The 25,478-nt window shown below is 33.7% G+C and overlaps 1 protein-coding gene across 2 annotated transcripts in view; it reads left to right on the top strand.

The window, feature by feature from the left end:
- The window catches only part of TMEM131 (transmembrane protein 131), a 197,051-nt gene that overhangs the window by 111,654 nt on the left and 59,919 nt on the right, over window positions 1-25,478 (top strand). For both annotated transcript variants that reach the window (XM_012786961.3, XM_012786962.3), the window contains exons 6-14: window positions 5,869-5,985; window positions 7,905-8,027; window positions 12,091-12,171; window positions 14,715-14,865; window positions 14,964-15,020; window positions 15,958-16,019; window positions 21,480-21,588; window positions 24,362-24,470; window positions 25,296-25,449. In XM_012786961.3, the coding sequence (XP_012642415.1) occupies window positions 5,869-5,985; window positions 7,905-8,027; window positions 12,091-12,171; window positions 14,715-14,865; window positions 14,964-15,020; window positions 15,958-16,019; window positions 21,480-21,588; window positions 24,362-24,470; window positions 25,296-25,449 (963 nt within the window). The remainder of the gene's footprint in view (window positions 1-5,868; window positions 5,986-7,904; window positions 8,028-12,090; window positions 12,172-14,714; window positions 14,866-14,963; window positions 15,021-15,957; window positions 16,020-21,479; window positions 21,589-24,361; window positions 24,471-25,295; window positions 25,450-25,478) is intronic.

The following is a 25,478-nucleotide window of genomic DNA, read 5'->3' as shown; positions in this document are numbered from 1 at the left end:
CCTTAAATTGTCAGAGGGAGTTATAAAGGTGATAAAAGGGTGGCCAGCAGTACAACTCTGTGGAATTAAATTCATGATAGGGCAAAGTGTGGGTGGATGGCCTGAACTTAGTAATATTATCCACTTTATTTTTAGAGGTTTTATTGTTTTAAAGTAGATTAGGATTTATTCTTGCCAACCAAGAGTTAAACCTAAACAGTCAATTAATTCTTCTTGTTCCAAGGGAACATGCAAACTGAGACCTTTGTAAAAATGATTCTGGCTAAAATAAAATTGAGTCACTCCATAAGGGACCCCTGACAGACTTATGTAACTTGATGAAGTATCCCTTCAAGTCTTTTGCCTATTTTTTAATTGAGTTGTTTGTTTTCTTATTGAGTTCTTATTTACTCCAAATAGTAAAAAAATAAATACTTTTGTATTTATTATATTATATATCTTACATATATTTGTATGGGTTTTTTTTGTTTTTTTTTTTTTTTTTGAGACAGAGTCTCGCTTTGTTGCACAGGCTAGAGTGAGTGCCGTGGCGTCAGCCTAGCTCACAGCAACCTCAAACTCCTGAGCTCAAGCGATCCTGCTGCCTCAGCCTCCTGAGTAGCTGGGACTACAGGCATGCGCCACCACGCCCGGCTAATTTTTATATATACATATTAGTTGGCCAATTAATTTCTTTCTATTTATAGTAGAGACGGGGTCTTGCTCTTGCTCAGGCTGGTTTCGAACTCCTGACCTCGAGCAATCCGCCCGCCTCGGCCTCCCAGAGTGCTAGGATTACAGGCTTGAGCCACTGCGCCCGGCCTATTTGTATGTTTTTAAATTACAATATACGTGTAGTAAAATTTCACACCTTTAGTTCTGAGTTTCGACAAACCCCTAAAGTCATGTAATAAATAACTCATTCAACTCAAACCAATGAATATAGCCTATTCCAGAGTATATTAACGGAACCATATAATATATATAGCTCTTTTAGTCTGGTTTCTTTCTTTTAATAAAATACATTTCGTATCGGTCCATGAAGTTAGGTGTATCAGTTCTTTGAACCACTTTATTGCAGAATAGTATTTCATTGGCTGGCAGGATCAGTTTGTTTATTCATTCATGAGTTGAAGACTTCTGGGTTGTTTCCCACTTGGAGTTATAAATAAAGCCACTATACATATTTACATATAGATTTTTGTATAAACATAAATGTTCATTTCTCTTAGGTAAATGCTTAGGAGTGGGATTGCTGGGTCTTATGCTAAGTACATGTTTAACAGTTTTTCATAATGATTGTACCATTTCATGTTCCCACTAGAGTATGAGAGTTTCAGTTGCTCCACATCCTTATTAGCATTCAATGTTGTCAGGTTTGGGGTTTTGTTTGTTTGCCATTAAAATAGGTGTATAGTGTTAGTCCATTTTTAATTTGCATTCCCCAGTGAAAAGTAACGTTCAATATCTTTTTATTTGTCATCCATATATTTTCTTTGATGAAGTATCTGCTCAAATTTTTTGCCTGTTTTTTTTAATAGGCTTGTTTTCTTACTGAGTTCTTTATATATTCTGGATATGTCCTTTATCAGATAGGTGATTTGCAAATCTTTTCTTTCCATTTGTAGCATGTCCATTTTCTTTATAGAATCTTTAAAGAGTAGAAGTTTTTAATGTTCATGAAGTCCAGTTTATCAAATTTTTCTTTTATGGGTCATGCTTTTGAAGTTGTAGCTAAGAACTCTTTGCCTAATGCAAGATCACAAAGATTTTCTCCAGTTTTTCCTCTACAAGTATAATTGGCCCTCCATGTTCATGGGCTCCACATCCATGGATTTAACCAGTGTCAGATTGAAAATATTTGGAAAAAAAATTGTGTCTATACTGAACATGTACAAGTTTTCTTCTTGTCTATTCCCTAAACAATACAGTGTAACAACTATTTACATATCGATAGCATTTACATTATATTAGGCAGTATAAATAATCTAGAGGTGATATGAAGTATACAGAAGGATGTGCATAGGTTATATGCAAATATTATGCAATTTTCTAGCAGGGATTTTTGTATACACGGGAAGTCCTGGACCAAATCCTTCACAGATACCAAGGGACAACTATAGTAGTTTTAGATTTTACATTTAGGTCTGTGATCCATTTTTAGTTAATGTTTGCTTATGATATAAGATGTAGATCAAGGATTATTTTGTTTTGCATGTGGATATCCAGTTGTTCCTGAGCCATTGCTTAAAAAACACTGTCCTTTCTTATTGAAATCCCACTGTTTTTTTGTTGAAAATTGATCTTGTATGTGTGGGTCTGTTTTTGGATTCTCCACTATGTTCTAATATGTATCTAATAAAGAGACTCTAAAATACCTATCCTTTCACCAATCTATACTGTTTTGATTACTGTGGCTTTATAGTAATTCTTAGAATCAGGTATTAGGTGTCCTCCAATTTTGCTTTTCTTTTTCAAAATTGTTTTGACTTATTCTTTTTCCTTGGCCTTCTAAATTTTAGAATCAGCTTGTCAATTTCTTCTTTTAAAAAATCCTAAAAAAAAAAAATCCTACTGAGGTTTTTTAATAGTGTCATTTGAATTAATTTTAAATGTACAGAAAAATAAGAGTCTCTACGTATCCCTCATTTAGTTGACATATATTCATATATGGTAGTCTCCTCCACATTTTTCTACCTCAGTTTCTTCCTGGTGTTAACATCTTGGCCAGGTGCAGTGGCTCATGTCTGTAATCCTAGCACTCTGGGAGGCCAAGGCTGGAGGATTGCTTGAGGTCAGGATTTTGAGACTAACCTGAACAAGAATGAGGTCCCATCTCCACAAAAAAAAAAAAAAAAAAATATATATATATATATATATATATAAATTAGCTAGGTGTAATGGCACATGCCTGTAGTCCCAGCTATTCGGGAGGATGAGGCAGGAGGATTGCTTGAACCCAGGAGTTTGAGGTTGCAGTGAACTATGATGACACCACCGTACTCTAGCTGGGGTGACAGAGCAAGACCCTGTCTCAAAAAAAAAAAACAAAAAAAAAAAACTTATATAATCATAGTGCAAATATCAAACCAGGAACCTAGCATTGGTACAATACTATTAACTGAAGAGCTTATATGAATTTCATCAGTTTTTCTGTTGTATTTTTTCTGTTTTAAGATCCTATCTCACGTTGCATTTAGTTGTTACTTCTCCTTAGACTGAAACTTTGATTGCAATTGCATTGGCTATATAAATCAACTTGGGGAGAATTAACGTCTTAACAATATTCAGTCATCCAATCCGTGAACACAGTATCTCTCTTCATTTGTCATCTTTGATTACTTTCAGCAGCATTTTACAGTTTTCAACTTACAGAACTTGTGCATGTTATTAGATTTATACCTTAATATTTCTTTGTATGTTATTGTAACTGGTACTTTTTTAAAAATTAGAATTCCAGTTGTTCATTTTTAGTATGTGGAAATATAATTGATCATTATATATTGACCCTGCTTCCTGTGACTTTGTTAAATTCTTTTCTTAGTCCTAGGACCATTTTGTAAATATTTTTTGAGATTCTCTATATAGAAAGCCATGTTGTCTATGAATAAAAACAGATTTTTTTTCTGTACTAATGTGTGTGCCTTTTATTTTTTGCCTTATTACACTTTCTAGTACTTCAGTACAATGTTGGATAGCTGTCAGAAGATATCTTTGCTTTTTTCTAAGGTTTGGAGGAAAAGCATTCATTCATTCACCATTAAATATGATAGCTCTAGGGTTTTTGTAGATGATCAGGTTGAGGGAGTTTCACTTAGTTTACTGAGATTTTTAATCATGAATAGATATTAAGTGTTGTCAAATTATTGTTTGCATTTATTGAAATGACCTTATGGTTTTTCTTTAGTCTGTTATTAAGTGATTTATATTGGTTTGATTTTTGAATCTTGGACAAAAATTGCATTCCTAAGTTAAGCCACTTGATCATAATGCGTTTATATATTGCCTGGATTCAATTTGCCAGTGCTTTGTAGAAGGTTGCATGTCTATCTTTATGGAGGATATTGGCTTGTAGTTTTCTTATCAAGTGTTTAGCTGGTCTTGGTATCAGGGTAATGCTAGGCTCAAAATGAGTTAGGAAGGTTCCTTCTTCTTCTGTATGCTGGAAAGTTGATGTAGCATTGGTATTATTTCTTTCTTAAATGTTGATAGAGAATTTTACCATTCTACCAGTGAAATCATATGAGCTCAGGATTTTCTTTGTGGGAATATTTTTTTACCACTAATTAAATTTCTTTAATTGGGTCTAGAACTATTCATGTTATCTATTTCATTTTGAATTAGCCTTAGCAGACTGTGTCAGATTTGGCAGATTGTCAAAGAATATGTCCATTTCTTCTAGTTATTAAATTTATGTGCATAGAATTGTTTGCAATATCTCTTGGTCATTCTTTTTATGGATAAATGTTATATAATGATGTCTATATTTTAGTTCTTTATATTTTTGTCTTTTCTCTTTTTATTCATGATCATTCTGTGTAGGGTTTTATCAGTTTTGTGGACCTTTTATAATACTATACATTTTCTTCCTAGTATTGCTTTAAGTGCAGGCTACAAATTTTGATATATTGTGTTTCATTTACAGTCAATTCAAAATATTTTCTAATTTCTCTTGTGACTACTTATTTGACCAGTGGGTTATTTTAGAAGTCTGTTGTTTAATTTCAAACTATTTAAGGATTTACCAGATGTCTTTCTATTATTGATTTCTGACTCAGCTGTGAATTCTACCTAGTGTCTACATCTTCCATGGGCTCTATACTCTAATGCTAACCTACACTTGACCTTTTTGCAATTTGTAAACATTTTAGCTGAATTTCTTGCTTACTTTGTTGTGTGGTGGCCTCATCTTCCCATTCTCTGCCGGTACTCACATTGTATCTCTCTTGGAAGTGCTTGTCTTTACTATGATTGTGGGCTAGTTGGTAATCAGATTCTGTGATGGGTTCAAGAAAAGGTGTGATTTTGTAAATTATTCTTTTTCTTGGTGATATTGCAGGAGAAATATTCTTTCCAGCTTTCTTCATTCTAAAGTGAAGTCAGAGTCTCAATGCCATGTATTTTGAGGTATAATTTAGGTAGCATTTTAGAGTTCTGGCCATTTGAGACAGAATGAGATGAGCTGATAGCTTTACATACTAAAACACATTTTAAGGCTTTATTGCAGGCAGAATTGCAATCCCAGTCTTTCAAACTTCATAGAACAGCCCTGTTGTTTTGTTGTAATAAAATTTTAGTTCACTGACCGTGGTAACATTCTTAATCTGCACAAGATAATAGGAGTTGAGTTCATACACATATTTTCACCCTTGCCTTCTTTCCTGATTTATGTTTCAGAAACATTGTGTGTCTTGTGTGGATGGATGGCAGAGATCAGGGGGTGGAGACTCTGCTTATTCTTTGGAATAATACAAGTTGTTGCTTAGTAGTACAGTAGTATGTCTGTATAAAAAGCCCAGCTTCAGCTCAACTCCTCCTTGATTATCTGATCATGGAACAGCCTACAATTAGGCACTTCATTCCAGCCCAGTGATTGTTGAATGAACCCAATCCAAGGAAAACCATCTGTTGTTCCGGCCTTTAGGCTGGTAATTGATGAAGATGTGTGACTGTAGACATTCAATATAAAGACATCTTTATACTATTATTCATTGCACAATAGTTAGGCTAATATAAAGCTTAAACCTTTAAAGGAAAAAAGCTAGTTTATGGAAATAATTCTAAGATATTTGTTTAAAGAACATTAGCTATCTAATTTTGGTCAGCATGATCTGTTGGGGTTTTGTTTTTTGTTACCAATTTAACTTTATTTATTGCTTTGCTTTTCAGAAAATTCTTCCAGGAGGAAATACATCATTTGATGTAGTTTTTCTTGCAAGAGTAGTGGGAAATGTAGAAAATACTTTATTTATTAACACATCTAATCACGGGGTATTTACTTATCAGGTAAGAACCAGAATTAAAACTTTTGTTTATTTTATAAAATATAATCATCATCTGTACTTATCATATGACAGCCTTTTAAGAACTTACTTTAGAAACTCAGGTGATAATAGAAAATGTTAAGAGTTTAGATTTGCTCTAGAGCATTTTTTTTACTTAATGTGAATATCCCTATTCAATCCCTGAACAAATTAAAGCTACAGCTAGAGCGTTAAAGTAAGATTGGTTGACAAAAGAATAGTAAAAAATATTTTCAGACTGACTTTTAAAATTTTTTAAATTTTTACTTTGAAGACACAAAGCATAGTTGATAAGTTTCAAAATTAAAACATACATGCCTACTTTTCTTTAGTAAAGAATTAGCAATATCGTATCTACTTCTTTGATGAACATTTTTTATATAGAATCTTTGTTTAGGTTATTAAAGAAAGTTAATGTGTATAGGAATAATATAGTAAATCTTTTTGTATAATATATCAGCCATTGTTCTGTTTGTGAATCAAGTTTTTATATAGCAAGGTTATCAAGATTATTAAGAAGAAGAGTTATTTATATTTGGCTAGCACTATACTGTACATATACTTCTACCTGTGTTACAGGTACTATTATTCTCATTTTTTTTAGATAAGATAGTTGAAGTTTAGAAAGGTTAAGTAATTTGCACAAATTATGCTACTAGTAAGTTGTTGAGCAGCTACAAAGACCATAATAATCTTTGCCACTATGCTGCGCTGCCCATGGAACTCAATTATTTAAATCCTTATTTAGCTAATATGTTACTTCACATTTTTTATGCTTTTATTTAAGACATTTCCTCTCCAATGCCCAAAACACTCCATATATTTTGAAAATGTATCGGAGTAAATATTCTGTTGTAATAAGGAACCATGTGTTCTGCTTACTTATGATGAATAAGTCTTTAAAGGTAGTAGGCATTCAGTAAACTTTTGATGCTTGGTTCAGTAATTTTTAAGTGTGACATAGATGATACTCATTTAAGGTATACTTGTCAAGTAAATGAAAAGATTATTATAAGAATGAAGGTCCTTGCTCTATAAAGGTATCCCCTAATAGACCTGTCTGGTCACAGCCAATCTGGGCTATGGCGGGGTTGGGGGGGGGGTCATGATAAGATTGTTCTCAAGGTGAGCCCCAGCAGCCAGCTGTTTCTTTCTTTGCCTCTCCACATCCAGTCTTTCACCAAGTCTTCCTTCTAAGTATATCTCAATTCTGTCTACTTCTCTCCTCTTCATTACCACTGTTCTCTTCCAAGCCACTGTCACCTCTCACTGGATTATACAATAGCTGTCTAAACTCTCCCCTAACCCCTACATGGTCTGTTATTTACCCTGTACGATTTTTTTAAAAACTTTTTATTTGTATCAAGTCTCTCCCTAGTACTGTAATGTAAGTTTCATAAGAGTAGGCACTTTATTTGTTCACTATTGAATTGGTCACTACTGTGTGTATGCCTAGCACCTCATCAACACTTAATAAATATCTGTCTTTTGAATGACTGGCTGACCCACAAGGGCCTTCCCATGTGAGAATGACTTGGGGCTGAGCTTGATAGCTGAGAGGTGGCCTGGACCATAGCTTCAACTTGTGATGGTTGAAGTAGGGAAATCTTTTCACTCCCTATTTTCTTCTTTCCTCTATTCCATAACTTCATGAAGGACTGCTGTCATTTCAGTTTCTAATATGTTATAGAATTCATTCCAAATGCACATATATAGTAAATCAAATATGTAGCCAAATCAAGTATAGAAACTACATTTGTGGAGTTTTTGTTTAAAAAGGAACTGTCAATATTTTTCCATCTAAATTAGATTCATCAGTCTTCCTAGAGCAATCAGTTATAACTATGAAAGTGTTTGCTATAAAAGCAACTCAATTCCATTTTTTGTTCTCCTTTAAAACAGGTATTTGGTGTTGGAGTTCCAAATCCATATCGATTGAGGCCATTCCTTGGGGCCAGAGTCCCTGTGAATAGCAGTTTCTCACCTATAATAAACATACACAATCCTCACAGTGAGCCTTTACAGGTGAGTTTATGGTGGTGATTTTGGATAAGCTTCATTTGGGTGGGAATCAATGCTTAGCATGAAATCTCAGTTTGTTGCAATTTCCTGTAACTATTTAAAATAATGAGGTTTTATAGATGTATTAAAGAGGGGTATTTTAATATAGCTTATTGTAGTCTGAATTTTGTAAGAAAGCAGTCTGTATTTTGAATTTTTTGAGCCACTTGTAAATGACTGTGGCTTCTCTGGTTTTACAGTTTAGACAGTGCTGCTTTTAATTAAGGAAGAGTTTTCAGCTACACAATGTGGCCTTTTACCTGTAAGCTCTTTCTGGCCATATATAAATTATTTTTTAAAAAAAACAGTTTGAATTTATTTCTGGTAATAATTTTTGATGATGGCAGCCTGGAAGTTGAAATCCAGGGAAGGGATACTGTAAAATCATGATGAAAAGCAACTCCTTCACTTACCCAGTCTTCTAGTAGTAATTGTTTTCATATTTGAAATCTCTGCTCACTTGCTCCTATCTCTTCCACATGGGAGTGGCTAGTATGTCACTCCTTCAGAGATTTCCTAAAATCCCCCCCCTTATATCCCAGTGACTTCCAGCTCTATAACATGTGCAGCCACGATAGCTTCTAGTTGTGTTGTCTGTGTTAGAAGATGTGGATATTTTCCAGAATAGTCATGATATCTATACCCAGGGCCATAGAGTTCTTTAGGACCAATGCTGCAGGACTGAAGAGTAGCGTGAAAATGACAGGTGGAGGCTGGACATGGTGGCTCATGCCTATAATCCCAGCACTTTGGGAGGCTGAGGCGGGATTATTCCTTGATGCCAGGAGTTTGAGACCAGCCTGAACAAGAGCAAGACCCCATCTCTACAAAAAATAGAAAAATTAGCTGGGCATGGTGGTACGTGTCTGTAGTCCCAACTATTCAGGAGACTGAGGCAGGAGGATCACTTGAGAGCCTAGAAGTTTGAGATTGGAGTGAGCTATGATGATGCTACTGCACTCTAGCCCAGGTGACAGAGCAAGACCCTGTCTTAAAAAAAGAGAGAGAGAGGAAGAAAAAGAAAATGGCAAGTGGAGGAAGAACAATGTATCTTGTGATAAGTACAGGGCTTTGGCAACTAAAATGGTTTTTGTCATCCTAGAACCCCCTCATATAAATGTTTATAAACAATGAAAGGGGAAATGAAAAGGAACAAGGGGAAATTTTTCAGAGCCTGAATAGTGAAATGCTTAGAAATTATAAGCAAAAGCAGCATGAAAGAAGTCTCTCATAACCCTTGGTTGACATTAGGTGAGGACAGCTACTGATAAAAAATACTCTGCCCCAGTTTTAATTTTTGTAGCTAGATATCTTCATCACAAAAGAGGACCTTGCATTGCATCCTGCTTTTACAAGTGAAAACTGTTTTCTCTTCATGATCCCTCTGCCATTTGTGTCCTTTTGCTACTTTAGGTAATGCTATATTTTCCCTGTTTTGGGCTAATCGTTTTCACAAATCTGTACAGAAACCTCAGAAATTCTTGATGCTTTCTTTCCTTGACTGTTTTCAGCTTAAGGACTTGGCAGAATGCTAGTCTGCCTACAATTGCTGTTTAAGTAGCCTTACAGCCTTTGGAGTTATCAAGCAGTGATCTCTTTGAATCCAATTCCTTTAGTCTTTTTCCAATTATAACATTTTAATTCACGATTTACCTCAATGCACATTTCACCAGCAAAATGGAAAAGAGCAAATGGAAAACCAAAGCTGCCATCCTAGAACCAATATAGATTGTTTATCTGGGAAGGCACTCTTAATCTGATAATCGTATAACAAATTATGCTGTCATTAGTCTTGTCCTTAAATTTATGAAGATATTATAAAGCAAGAAAATGCACCTGATTTGTTCATCATACAACATAAACACATGAGTATGCTCTCCCTGAAAAAAATATTAACAGTTAGGACATGAGTGAAGCAAAAGTCCCCTTGAATTCCCTACTTTCTAGTCCAGCACTGTCCAGCAGAACTTTTTCTGCAATGGTGGAAAAGTTCAGTATCTGCTCTGTCCAGCATAATGGCCACTAACCACATGCAACTGGTAAGTGCCTGAATTGGTGGCTAGGGTGGCTGAAGAACTGAACATTTAATGTTGTTTTATTTCAACTAATTTAGGTGTAAATAAACACCTGTAGCTGGTCACTACTGTATGGATAGCACAGCTCCAATCCCAATCCCTTTCTCATAGACACCATCCTATCACCTTGGTATGTGCCACTTCAGACCTTTCTCTGTGCATTTGCATGCATATATATGGGCACACAAACATTTTCCTGGGGTCTTAACACAAATTATATATTGCATGTAATGTTTGGCTTCCTTTTTTCTCTAATCTATATTAAATTAGGACAAATAGTACTGGACTAAAAATCAAGAATGTGTCATGTTCCTAGTTTTCATGTAATCTTTCCTTTTATTTTGTAATTTAAATTTTTCTGTCTCCACTTCCTTTTTCATTGTCCCTGTTATCAGTAGCCTACATTTAATCTTCTGCTTCCAAACATTTGTTATGCTTGTTTCCTTGATACCTTGGAAGATTAAATAACATAATATGTGGTGTTTTCTGGTTTTCAGAAAAACTTATACAGATACCACATCAGTTAAGTTGTATCATTATTAGTACAATAAATACTATAGGAGATCACTGTCTTAAGAGGCAAGTAATAATACTCAAAGAAAAATCTTCACCAGTCTTTGCTAAATGCATTATTTTTATAGCAATACAACCTCCTCCCAAAGGAGAAATAAAAATCTTTAAGCTTATACTAAAGGATTGCCATTTTTCTTGCTTTGGCCTTTTTTATTTACTCCTAGAGAACTTTTTATGATAAAACAAGTGAAAGTTCTCTATTCATTCTGATACTTCACCCCAAATTTGAGTTAAATATATTCTTTCTAGGAGCTAAAGTTAGTTTACCTACCTTTAAAGGAAGGTCTCCTGCCATATGACCCATTCCATTCCTAGGAAACAGAAAGGAAATTAGATGTTCACACCAAGACCTGTACTCAGTGTCTACAGCAGCTTTTTTCTAATGGCCAAACACTGGAAACAACTCAAATGTCCATCAGTAAATGAATGGATAAAAACAGCTGTGGTATAGTCATGAAATAGAAATGAACTGTGAATATGTACAACATGAGAATCTCAGAATAATTACACTGAGTAAAAGAAACCACACCGTGAATACATGCTGTATTATTCCACTTATATAAAACTACAGAAAATATAAGCTAATCTATAGTGATACCAGATCAGTGGTTGCCTAGGAAGAGAATTAGTCAGAGAGGGATGGATGGATTATAAAGGGCATAAAGAAAACTTTTAGGGGTAATGGATATATTTAATATCTTAACTGCAGTGATAATTTCATGCCTGTATACATATGTCAGGATTTATCAAGTTGTATACTTTAAATATATATTGTTTATTGTACATAAATGATAACCTAATAAAACTTTTTAAAAAAAATCACAAGTATAGGCATAAGCCACAGAGGTATTAGTACCTGTGATTTTGCTACCAACAAAAACCAACTGTTTTCACACTGCATTAGAACTATTGTGTATCTCAGAATAATATTTATGTTCTTTACTATTTCACAATTAATGGTAGTTATTTGATCTGCTGTCATAAATGTATAATAAGCACTTGTGTTACTATATATAAGAAATATAAAATTTGTATTTCTAAAACCTATAATTTTCTAAATTATGTCCTTTGGACAAAAGAAAAATAAGTATCTTGTTATTTTCTAAAATCTAGTCTCTGAAACAACTACATACACTGTTTGTAAGTTAAATTTTCAGTTAGCTTGTTTTAATTAAAAATACTACCATTGCTTACCCATACGGGGCACTGAATTTAGAGATACAATGTGATATATAATATCTCTTTCGTTTATATTTGTAAATGTTTTTAATTTTTTCTGATAAACAATTAGTGTGTCAAACTTATTTCTCTATAATAGCACATCTCCTGAAAGGAGAATATGATTTTGAACGTAACCATCATGTGCCCTTTTGTCCCAGGTTGTAGAAATGTACTCTAGTGGAGGAGACCTTCACCTAGAACTCCCAACCGGTCAGCAAGGAGGTACCAGAAAACTGTGGGTGAGTGATAACATGGTTTTCTCTTGTGTGTGCTCACATGAAACTGATTGCTTTCTTAAATACACCAGAAAATACTTAACTCCTTATCAACTGAAGAAATATGGGTGACTTTTCTTTAATTATTATCTTAATGTTAAATCTGTATCAAATGTATTTGAAAATTGGATGAGATAGAGAAAAATATAAGCAGTAATTCTTGGAAAGAGCAATGAACTAAATTGATGGGAATTACAGCCTACTGTGGAAGGAAGTGATTTCAACCATTCTTTCTCAGTATTACGTTGATAAAATTGTCTCCAAATCTGATCATTTGTGGTGTGCTTTACAGTAAGATTTAAAAAATGAGGATTTGTTATATTTTTGAAAGTAAAGAATTGAATGTTCAGACTCACTGTTGATAGAGAAAATGCCATTTGCAAAGGGAACCTGATCCAAGTGCCTGTCAGGACTTAGAAAATTTTGAATTCTTAGGTGATCTACATCCACTTTAGTATTGTTGAATGCTTAACAGTTTTGTATCAATGCTTAGAGGACCACTTTCTCTTGGAGAATACTAACAAAATATTTACCAAATTAAAGAATATGTAGGAACTGCCTTATTTGTAAAGGTTCCTTTTATATGAGACTTTTTTTAAATGTTGTCTACCATGCTTTAGTACCTGAGGGAAAAGGCAGTTGTGGTAAATGCAGTTCTTGTACAAAGGTCACTCTAATCACTGCTTATCTATAATTGGAGACACACTAACTTTACCACTATGAATAAGTTCTGAGGATCAAAGTTTTTTTGTTAATTGTTCTGTTATACACACAGTGCCTCTTGATTCTGCCTTCTGACCAGTCTTGACCAGGGAAGAGATGTGGAGGTGACATTTTTAGGATGTCAGTTTGAACATTTAGAAAGAAATGTGTCAGTGATTTGATTAATCACCGAAATATAGAAACACACTAGCAGAAGAAATATGTAATGGACAATCCATTTATATGCATTCACAAAAATGTTTCCACTTGAAATTATGTTGTTGTTTGAAAAGCCTTTGAGAGAAATAGTGTATAAAACAACACATCAGAAGATTAAATATAAGCTATTATATTAGCTTATATTATATATAGCTTATAAGCTATTAAATATAAGCTATATTACAGTTCTATATAGAAGAACTAAGAATTTCCTGTGAAATATAATTGACATCTAATAAACATAAGAGAATTGAGATTTTTAAATTGTCAAAAACTACAAGGCACAGTGGCAGAGAGTAGTAATGTTTTAAACCTAGTTGCTACAAAAGATACAGTAATTCTTATTCCGACAAACTTAGAGTGAGAAAAAAGTCAGTGGGCTTTGACCCCTTTCAGTATACATGAGAAAACCCCAACAACCAAGTCAGCTCCCTATAGTTGGGAAGTAGATAATCCATCTCTAGCGTTCCAGGAGGGTTCCAATCACCTATTTTCTACTTTGAAACTAAACATTAAGAGAACACAGGTAAGTGAACAGCAGTAATTTCTAGAACACAGGATTTCCTAAAATATGCTAAAAGATGTGTGCAGAGAAACTCCATCAATCCCCAGGAATCTAGATTGTTCTAAAACCAGGAAAAAATTACACCTCAAAAAAAGTTTTTTCTCAATGAGTCTTCCTTTTATGTATGTATGAATGTTTTCCCAGTACAAGACTGAAAATCTGTGCTGTCTTACATGCAAAGAGCCTTACTGAATGCAACTAATAAGCTGTGCATTTGCTTGAGAAGTTTTGTTTTGTTAGGTTTTAAATGAAAGGAAAACAGAGTCTAAGCCCTATGTGTTATCATTTACAGAGATCCTGTGGACTTCTAGAAAAGTATTTCCCTTTGATGGTGACATTTCTCTTGGTTAGGGAATTTCAGGACTGAGTTATGTACCCAAGCATGGCTAGCTAACACATTAAAAAATAACTGATACTGGGCTGGATACAGTGGCTCATGCCTATAATTCTAGCACTCTGAGAGGCCAAGGCAGGAGGATCACTTGAGGTCAGGAGTTTGAGACCAGCCTGAACAAGAGCAAGACCTTGTCTCTACAAAAATAGAAAACTTCGCTGGGTGTGATGGCATGCACCTGTAATGCTAGCTACTCAGGAGGCTGAGACAGGAGGATAACTTAAGCTCAGGATCTGGAGGTTGCAGTGAGCTATGGTGACACCACTGTACTATAGCCAAGGCAACAGAGTGAGGCTCTGTCTCATGAATGAATGAATGATATTATAGATTAGTTTTACCTTTTAATGGTGATTTTGCAACTCACAAGTTGTTTTCAGATCATTTGACTTACTTTATTTCGTTCACTTTACATACCGTATTTTATAAATTTGAAAGCAAATTTTTCCACATTTTAACATCCTCCACAATTGGAGCATATGCTACATATTTATTTAATTAGCAGTGTTTTTTTTCTTAGTAGGAATATAAAATAATCATCTTTCAGTTGATGTCAGCTAATTCAATAAAATATAGTGGTATTGAAACATTACAAAAGCTGTGCTACATTATGGTCTGTTAACTTGTCAGGAAATTCCTCCTTATGAAACCAAGGGAGTGATGAGAGCCAGTTTTTCATCTAGAGAAGCAGATAATCACACAGCCTTCATAAGAATAAAGACTAATGCTTCGGATAGCACAGAGTTTATCATTCTTCCTGTTGAAGTTGAAGTTACAACAGGTTAGTGGAAAACTGAAGAAATTGTAAGTTTGTTTTGTTTACAGTACATCTTACTCTGGAAGAGTGAAAAATAATTATGTACTTTTCTTTTTTCCAAGCTCCTGGAATTTATTCCTCAACTGAAATGTTAGATTTTGGTACACTGCGAACACAAGGTAAAAAAAAAGGAGAGAGAGAGAATTTTTATAGGTCTTTTAAAAATATCCCTGTATTCAGTGCTGAGTAGCTCAACTATACTTTGTAGTTCTGCTTTCAAGTCATTTCTCTGAGTATTGCATGATCTTGTGGAAATCTCCTTTTGAGGACTCAGAGCCTTTACAAGTTTAATCCCTACTCCTCTGAGGGGGTAACATTACTTACCAGGTGGAAGGACAAGGTCATGGGATAACTTAAGTCATTTAAATAAAAGATTAAGGCAGAAAGTAGTTTTCTAGTTTCTTAATTCAATTCTTCATCCACTCAGTTATGCTAAATCTTTTTTATAGTAAAGAAAATCAAAAGATTTACTTCTGGAATTTCTTTAGGTATGAATTATTAAATTGCATTATGGTGACATAATATAAAAAAAGTTATTCCAGATCAGAGAAAGAATTCAGATTCTAAAATTGAAAACAACCAAGTAGAGATTTTTATTAAGGTAAAAGTAAGAGTGCTTGTAATTTGGGATTTATATAGGCCATATGTAATTAAAATGTTGTTGTTTAGGATTATAGACCATATTTTTTAAAATTAGATTTTCTTTTAATATGATAATTTCACATTATACATTATTAATTTGGTTCATCATGCTTTGCTGGAAAACTGAAAGATTAGTAATGTCTGAGTTCACTAAAAATTGATATTTTGGGATTTTTTTGTGTTTATTGTTTTTTTAGTCTACTTGTTTAAGAGGGGATGGTTCTTATAATACACAATGTCCATTATGAGTAAAGTGATTCCTATTTAATGTTTCTTTTTATTAATGTGATTGTCATTATATTTCATATTCTAGAATAGCTTCAATTTGACATCTAATAAGGTAAAGATTCTAACTCGCTATAAAGTATAAAACACACCTTTTTAAGAAATATTTCTTTTCCTCAATTTTAACAGATCTACCAAAAGTTTTAAATCTTCATTTATTAAATTCAGGAACAAAAGATGTACCAATAACAGTAAGTTTTTGCTTATTTTTTTTCCTAATTTATATATTCTTTGTTTTTAAGCTTATGACAAAGTTAAAAATAATTAAGCTCTTGCTGTAAAAGAATTCTGTTTTGTAGTGACACTATGGTTCTAAGTGTGATATGAGAAACCTGTTCTACCTTTAACCACCCAGATTTTAAGGATGAGAGGGAAAGTAGATGATCTACTCCAAGCTAAGTTTGAACCAAAGTTTATGAGGTTCTTATTCAGGGAGGGTAATATAAAAAGGCCTGTGGATTCTGATAAGATGTATCAGAACCTGATTTATAAGATCTGTGTGCCATGGGAAAAGAAAAATCATTTATAAGGATTCCATCAGGTTTGATTGTTAGACTTAAGGTATAGGTAGGTAAAAAGAGAAGAAAAAAGAATCAGATGAGTTGGGAAGAGAAATAATGAAGCAAAAATTCGTGGTAGGTAATGAGAGAGTGCTCTTAACACTTGTCATAGGCACCCTTTCTAACTGGCAGCTATTGTAGTTATCTTAGATAGCACATTATAAACTAGGGTCCTCTCTTCCCCTCACACATACACATAGAGCAAATTACTTTTATGCTGTAGTGTGGATTTGGGTGCCATTAGATAGTTATAGGCAAATTAAAAAGATAGGCATATCCAAGTTTTGCCTTGGCCCACAACCTCTCTCCCTGATGAGGTCCCCAAGATACATATATAGGGAATCATGGTAAAGGAAAGCAGAATATTTTTACTATAATTTATGCTTATGCTGGAAACCTAAATTCAGGAAACTCAGATAAAATGAGATAGGTCATGTAGGCTTGAGACTTGACGGACCTTTGACCAGCTATGACCAAACCCAGATTTTACCACCAGATGGTGAAGTACAGACCAAAGAGAGGAGAGTATACAAACCTCATATGAGGAAGCAAGAGTTGGTCATCCCACATAATCACATCTTAATGCACAGTGACCTTGCTAACTAGTAGGATTGGGGTCCAGACAGGGTGGGGTTCTGATATCTGACCTAGTATTTCTTCCCATTAGTCATTTCTCTTCATATAGTTTAGGGGTTTGATGGGGAAGTGCTTTTACTTATTAGCCAAAGAAAACTGGCCTAACTTTTTACCTACAATAAATGGACTGAAACAAATGTCTTTTTCAATAAACATTTTATAGGAAATTGAAATTGGCAATTAATCCTAAGAATGTGAATGGAAAGAAATAGAATATTCAGTTCATTTACAACATGGAATTAAATAGCCCGCATTTTCTTCCTTTTCTCTTTTTTTAAGGAGTTGTAGGATACATTTTAAGTAAATATGTTTGCTTACTATGGATCAGGCACTATGCTAACATCATTGCATGAATTACCTTATTTAATATAACTCTATAAGGTTCACAGGTTCTAGTTTCCCAAATAGGGAAACTGAGAATTTTTTTAAAAAGTGATTTATGCAACTATAAAAAATTCAAAAGTTACATGAAAGTATGTTAGATATATAATGCCACTTAGCAATCAAGTCTTTATGAATATATCTTTCAATTTCATAGTCGATATTTGTTTAAAACTATGTATCTTTATGTCTGTGTATCTATTATACATCTGTACCTACCTATATATGTAATTTTTATAATATCCAAAACCCAAACTCTGCCAGTGTTTTGATAGTTTTGTCTTTCCTCCTTCACTCATCCATTCATTCATTCAATAGATATTTAATGAGCATCAGCTATATGCCAGGTGCTGTACTCTGTACTGAGAATATAGCATTGTTCCCTACCCTGTCAAACTCACTTTCAAACAGGCCTTCCAAGGGGCTCTTGGAGGTGTTTATGTTCCATTCTAAGTGCAATGGGAAAATATTATTATAGGATTTTAAACAAGAGAGTGACATCATCTGATTTATGTTATAAAAGGTCACTGTAGCTACTTTGTTCAGAGTGAACTTCTGAGCTGCAAGGGCAAAAAGCAAAGAAGAATAGTTATATTTGTTGCAGTGGTCCACTGGAGAAATGATGGCAGCTTAGACTTCTCACCGTATGAACCGTGGCAAGCCCACCTACAGCAAAACTAAGATTTAAGAGAGCTTCTCAAAGTTTTCCTGTTTGTTTCAGCATTTTTTGCATAAGTTACCAGGCTTAGAGGCTGATACATTTTTAGAAGGGTTCCTGCTCTTTCCATTTCACAAATATGCAGAAGTTTTAAGATATGCTAAGTAGTGCTAGAAGCTGGAGATTTTTTAAAAGTTCTGCGTCAGGGAATTTAGTCTTTTCCTAAATAGTCTTTCTAAATATAGGGTTTCTAAAGTAAGCAGCTCCAAATATAAGTTCCTCACCTGTTAATGGACAGGATGCCCAGGTTCAGGCCCTCCTGATGTTGTCTGTATTGCAATCTTGAGAAAATGGTTTTCTTCAACATCAAAACATTAATGCTTTTTAAATGATGGAATACGTTTGCTTCAGATGTCTTAAGAGGAATATTAATTTGAGGTTTCCCTGGTAATTGATAAGTAGAAATGACAGGTTTACTTATTAATTTCATCTGTATCAGTTTGATATAGTCTTCAATGAATATGCACACAAATTATTAAAAATAAAATTGTTACATACCGAAAGGTTATTTTCTTTGTTTGCTCAAGTGCTTTTGTAAATAGTTGCAGAATGTCCTGGACTGTCGAGTCTCAGTTTGGCCTGAATGTCGTGAGAAAAGGCTGGAACTATATTTAGAACATATTCAAGCTCCCTTTCCTGGGAATCTTGCCATGTTTTTTCCACTTCTTGATTATCCTTGAATAAGCAGTACTTAGTGACTAACACTGAAACAGGTTGTTAATATAAATATGCTTATTATAAAGTAATTATTGTGTATTAGTTTTCATTTAAAGCCACCAGAATGAGCCAACTAGTTAAGTATTTTGTTTTGGCTTTTTTGTTTTGCTTTGTTTTTGTTTCCTTGGAAAATGATTTTTAACTGATTTAGGTTTGTTCGTTTCTTTTTAATGATAATGAGTAAATCAGGCCATTTGTATAAAAGAGTGGCAATTGAGTTTGTCAATTGAATAATTATTGTTTACTACTAACCCAACATGTTAGTGCAATATATTTTAAGTTAATACTGAATGTAAAATTTTCCTCTGGTAAGGAAAATCTTAAAGTGATGTGTTTCATATGAGAAAAACACTTTTTTTCATCAACTATCCTAACCTCTTACTACTTATATATTTTAACAAATACCATTGCTTAACTATTTTTGGCACTGTGTTATACAGGCTGATAACACTCAAAAAGTATTAAGGTTGTTACTGATGATCTGCCACTTCTCATCTTTAAGCATGTTGGAAAGTGGTCAAGATTCCATTGTTGCTGTGTCATATTCAGTAGAACAAATAAAGTAATTAGGAGCCATATCTGTGAAAGTCCTCTGCAGACTACAATACTCATAAGATCATCTCTCTAACAAATCTTGACCTCAGTGATAAAGGTGGCTAATTTGAAAAGTCTAGCAAAATTAATTGGATCAGAAAATTTTGTATATAGATGAGATATCAGAAAATAATCTAATCCCTTAGGATTTTTTATTTTTTACAGCTGACTCAAGCTCGCACTTCTAGTTAAATAGTTAATATGCTTTTCTTGCATGAAGTGATTGCTACTGGATTATCTCTTAAACTTCCGTACTGCTTTCCTTTTCTTTGGAAAAAGTATTCATGTGGTATAGTATAGGAAAATGAAACTTTCTTCAGTTCGTAGTTTATCTTACAGTTCAAACTATTTTCTTTTCTTGTTAAATATAGGAGCCTTTCAAGGAATGAAGAAATTTGTATTTTAAATGGATTATTAATAACAGCAAACCTTATTGATAAGTAAAGGCATTGATATGAACATATCATTTAACTCTCAGCCCCAGTTAGAGATTCAAAAGCAAATGAGAAGGAATTCTCAAAGTAGAAGGCTGGAAGATAAAAGGGTCAAAATGCTGAGAAAGCCTGAGACCAAGAGCTAAAGCTATTAAGATTTAAGATTTTCAGTGCATAAAACCATCCTTAGAGCCATCCTTTTAGGTTCTGTAAAGATTTGCTATCTGTGGAGGACTAACCCACCATGGAAAGGGTGGAGCTCTAGCTTTATCTGTGATCATTATTATATAATCAGTTTTATTCCCTGTGGCAAAGGAAATAGTTGTCTTTCTTTAGGCTCTTCTAGGTACTTATTGTGCCCTCAAGGGACTGCCCTTTGATGTTCAGTTAAGGCAGATTTCACCTTTATCAATGAGGTGAAAAGAGTGGGCAGGGAGCCAGAAGGAAGAACCTGGTGCCTTGGGGATCTAACTGTCCTTGTTAATGGGCATGCCTGATAAATTTCACAGAAAAGATCAGTGTTCTTTTTTATAGGAAATGAGAGGCTTTGACAAGTTTATAAAGCCCCTGAAAACTCAACAAATACCCCAGGAGGGTATTCAGACAAGGTTAAGATTCAAAATGGATTATAAAGGAAGATTTTTGATCTAAATTTGTTTAAAATACTATGATTTTGTGAATACATGTTTGTGCAATAGCATGTCAGGTGAAGGGCCCTGGACCAAGTCAGGAAACCTAGTTTCCAGTTCTGCCTCTGATGCCTCACTATTGAAACATCACTCAATATTACAAGGTTCTCTTCATGAGTAAAACAGAGGTTGGGATCTTTAAAGTCCCTTCCAACTGAAAATGCTTTGTGTCAGTGAGAAAATAAAAAATAACTGTAACCTTAAAATGTATTTTTTAAAGCATGCTCTCAAAGTGCAAGCTTTTCCTGTTTTGGGTATTTTAAATTTTGTTGTTTGAATAGAAAGATCTGATTTTTTAAGTCTAAAACTTTTTGACCTCTTCCAAGTTGAACATCCCTGCAGTCTGCCTCACTGCTCAATCCCATAGCCAGGAGTGCTGCCCTGCCCCTGGAAAACTGTGCTCCTCATTGACATGATGGTGGCCTAAAGAGGAAGAGAAAATGCTATTAGAAATGAAGTCTGCAGAACTACTCTGGCACTGGGGCACCAGCTCCCAAATTCATGTTCATTCTTCACCTGCATGTAGCCCAGGTGTTATATTTAATATTGTGAATTTCTTTAAGAAGGACCCACAAGTCTTCCTTAGGTCACCTTCTCTTATATATAAATTAGGCATTCATTTGGAAAATAACCTTTTTAATGTTTTATGTACTTATACCCAATGTACTAGTTGGTTTTTAGATTCTTACACTTACTGATACGTTATACTTTTTTTGCCTCTGGTCATTTTATTTCATAAACATAGTCTAATGAAATAAATTTGAAGTTTTACCAGTTTGGCCTCCTCCATTTAGAGGGACCACATAAATTAAACTTTAAAAATTTTTATTCTGCTTTACTTTTTCAGTATACTTTCCAGTATAAGGCAACTGAACCACTAGACTAAAATAATGCCATATATGTATTTTTTTTCTCTTTGCAGAGTGTTCGACCTACACCACAAAATGATGCTGTAACGGTACACTTTAAACCAATTACATTAAAAGCTTCAGAAAGTAAATACACCAAGGTTGCAAGCATTAGTTTTGATGGCAAGTATTCACCTTTTCTCTCTAATGGAGTGGTGTTATTTTGATGAACTAGAAAGCATCTATATTGACATTCTGTTACAGAGATCCAGACAAGTTTACAGTCAGAATTTATATTACTGCTTGGGCTCATTTTTCCTGTAAACATCACAGACTCTTATTTGATTGATTCACAAAAAAAAAAAAAATATATTTTTATAAAGCTAAATCACTGTGAGCAATAGAAAAATATTAGCAAATACATTAGGATTGAAATCCTGTAATCTGAGCTAACTCTTTTACACATCTATCTATATTATAATTTACCATAATTAGAAGTCATAATGTATTTGAATTTCAGAAACATATTTGAATTTGAGAGCAAAAATATTCTGTGTAACATTTTCATATGTTAGCTTTTATAAGCAAGACAGATGATCCTATGTAAGTTAAAATAACCTTTAAAATTGATAAAATTGTCAAATTAGCTATTATTTCAAGTATGTATAATATATATAAGTAATATATATTTATAGCAGGTTTTTATTCAGTTTTAATAGAACATTTATTGAATTTTCTGTCACAAAATTTTTTAAATAGTGACTTAATGACTGCTTAACTATGTATGTAATTAAATGAGAACTGAAACTCTGAACAGAGCTTTTCTCATAGGGACCCATGGGCAAGTGAGTAGCCATAAAGCTTAAACTTTGGCTTTATGATAATGCCACTTCTGCTCAGAGTCCACATTTTCAGCTCAGCTCCTCATCAGATGAGAGTATTTGATCAATAAGCTTAGGACACTGGCATGCTCTCCGCAGTGTTTATGAGAACATCTGTGCCTACTGCTTACCTACCAATGGAGAGTTCTTGGGAGGATCTGTAGCAAGAACACAGGCTGGGTGCTGGCCTTAGGATTCATCCCATGAGCTCAGTGAAAACTCCCAAGGAATCAAAATTAAGTAGGCGGCATACTTCACAATACAGTTGTCAAGAAGTATTATAGAAGGTATTGATGCCACAGTTATTTCCAAATCTGTGGTAAATTGTCTTCTATGTTACTGAGAAACCACGTTCATGACACTAGTGTCAGCATCAGCAGGTACATTCTCATCTCTTGCAGAGAAGAGGAGGCCAGTGCTAATTCCTGACCCCGAAGAACCTTTAGGACCCGTCCTTCCCACTTGTGCGAGTTAGTTCTCCCATGCTCTATGAGGATGAAGAGCTCCTCTTTTCCAGCTCCTATATTGATAACCCAGTGAATGTTTTCATTCTCAGATAAATGCAGTGTGTCATTAGTGTTGGGTCTTCTGAGATCATAGACTCTAAAATAAGTGTTTCTTAAATAAATTATGTAAAATTAAATACAAAGGGAAAGCACCTTTAAGCAAATGCTGTGTTTTTTAAACGTGGGTTTTTAATATCCTGGGGAAACCCTTTGACCTTTCATCTCACCTGCCACCACCTAGATCCCAGCACAAAATACCTTTCTGAGATTGCTATGAAAATCAGTCAGGAAGTATGTTTTATTTAACTTGTAATTTTTTCAAAATGCACTATATATCTATATCTATATAATCTCAGTAGACTTATAAAACAAGCATCTTTGTCATCAAAAGTCATTGTTCTTTATGATTTTTAACTAAATTTTCTTAAGAATTTAGCACTTTATTTACTAAAATATAATATACCATGAAATGGCCCTTGTAAATCAGCCTTATGTCAGAACAAATAGTGAAAAATTAAAAACACCCTGGAAATGGCTAACTAGCAAGCAGAAAGAACCAAGAGCCGTGATGGAAATTTTTAAAATTTAAAGTTATCATCTGTACATAGTTAAATACTAGATGTCATACCATTTCTTTGTTCTTTTTTTGTCCTGAAATTAGATGACACACATTTGCAGAACTCACATATAAGTTCTTAAGTGGAAGTGTTCTAAAAGTACTTTAAAGAGAATAAACAGCTTCTTTATTTGCTTTGAAAGGAACATCTAATGAGTACCCAGATTGGACTCATCTGAATCCATTTATGCAATCCCAGTTGGAGTTATTCAAAACTGCTACAAAATCTAAAGGTTTTATTGATGTTTCAACTATAAGGACAATATAATATGATGGTAGGAAGGGATTTTGTCTCCTCTTATACCATGAGTTAGAATTGGCTAATAAGAGAAGTCAGAGCTCATGACTCTTAACTTTTCTTGTACCATGCTACTTTATTGTAGCAAGACTCTAGCAATACAAGGAATATTATTTCTTTCTCAGTATAGCTATAAACCGATCTCAATGGAGGGTAATTTGACCTCCCAAGGGGATATTTGGCAATGTCTAGAGACATTTTTGGTAGTCACAGATGCAGGGATTCCACTGATATCTATCTAACAAGCGGAGAGGTCCAGGATGCTGTTAAATATCCTACAGCTCACAAGACAGCTTCACAAAGAATGAATCTGGTCTAAAAATCTTGATTAATCGTACCAAGGTCTAGACTCTGCTGTAAGTAAACCAAAGCCTGTGACTATAAAAAAAAGTAGCTTAGATACAGTATTTTTCCTCCTGAATTTTACTCATTTACTAATTCCTTATCTGTTTATCTTATTACAGGAAAAATGAAACATTCGCTTTTTTGTATGAAAAATGTGATACCAAATTTTAAGTGTTATAAAAATGTTCTGTTTGCCAATTTGAAAGTTCAACTTTTTTTTTTTTTAAGATTTTTATCAGTCCATATAAAGTCACTCATACTCTTTGGTAATAAAAGGTGACAGAGATTATTTTTTTATATTTCCTTTTAGCATCAAAGGCAAGAAAACCATCTCAGTTTTCTGGGAAAATAACTGTTAAAGCAAAGGAAAAGAGTTATTCTAAACTTGAAATACCATATCAAGCAGAAGTTTTAGATGGGTGAGTTTCTTTTTAAAATAAGCCTTGTAACTTTTTGCTTATCAGGAAATTCTGTTTTCCTACTAAATAATTTTAAGACATTAAAAGTAGTAGCTGAGTTTATATAAGCTCAATGGAATTATTGTTGAAAACACAACCTCAACTACAAAGGAGAAAACCTATATTTTGTTTATATTTTACTCTGTTAGAAGAAAAAGGTAAGTGGGATGATGTGATTTTTGGCTTGAATGAAGACTTAATGATTCAAAAACGAATCTGTGATTTTTTAGTAATATTTAAATCATTTGAACCATTTTCTTCCTGTCATTCTTTTTGTAGCATGTGATTGTGGCTTGTTATTAGTATTTTGTCACTTGAAAAAAAAATTATTTATATTCCTTTATAAACTCATAAATGCTTCTAGATATATAACTTTTTATAAACGGATAGTAACATATGTAGTTCATTTTCTAATTATACTTTAACTAATAATAGTTTAATATCCAACTTGGTAGGGATTCATTTTAACAAAACGGTTGCAATTCGATGATAAACATGATTTTTTTCCAAAGTAGATTAAAGCTTTTTCTGTTGATACATTCTTGATTCTAATTGTTTGATTACATGTAATTCATTAGAGAATGGTTCTTTATGTTAAATTTCAATATTTTGCAGCTAAATTTTATTTTAAATCATGGTAAATCACTAAAATATTGTAGTTCTAATTCTCTAATACATTTCTTAATGCTGAACATGAATTATTACTCACAAGAAAAGAACTTGGATTTTAAATTAACACATGGAAATAAAAATGATTTTTTTTTTGTTTTTTGTTTTTTTGAATAGTTATTTGGGATTTGATCACGCTGCTACATTATTTCACATCCGAGACAGTCCTGCTGATCCTGTGGAAAGGCCAATTTACCTTACTAACACTTTCAGTTTTGCGATCCTCATTCACGATGTGTTGCTACCAGAAGAAGCCAAAACAATGTTTAAAGTATGTCCAGGAACCCTCATACTTTTAAT

Source organism: Microcebus murinus, chromosome 3 (genome assembly GCF_040939455.1).
Source record: "Microcebus murinus isolate Inina chromosome 3, M.murinus_Inina_mat1.0, whole genome shotgun sequence".
Taxonomy (NCBI): Eukaryota; Metazoa; Chordata; class Mammalia; order Primates; family Cheirogaleidae; genus Microcebus; species Microcebus murinus.
The sequence above is the reverse complement of the archived record's forward strand: the minus strand, read 5'-3'. Positions and strand labels throughout refer to the sequence as shown.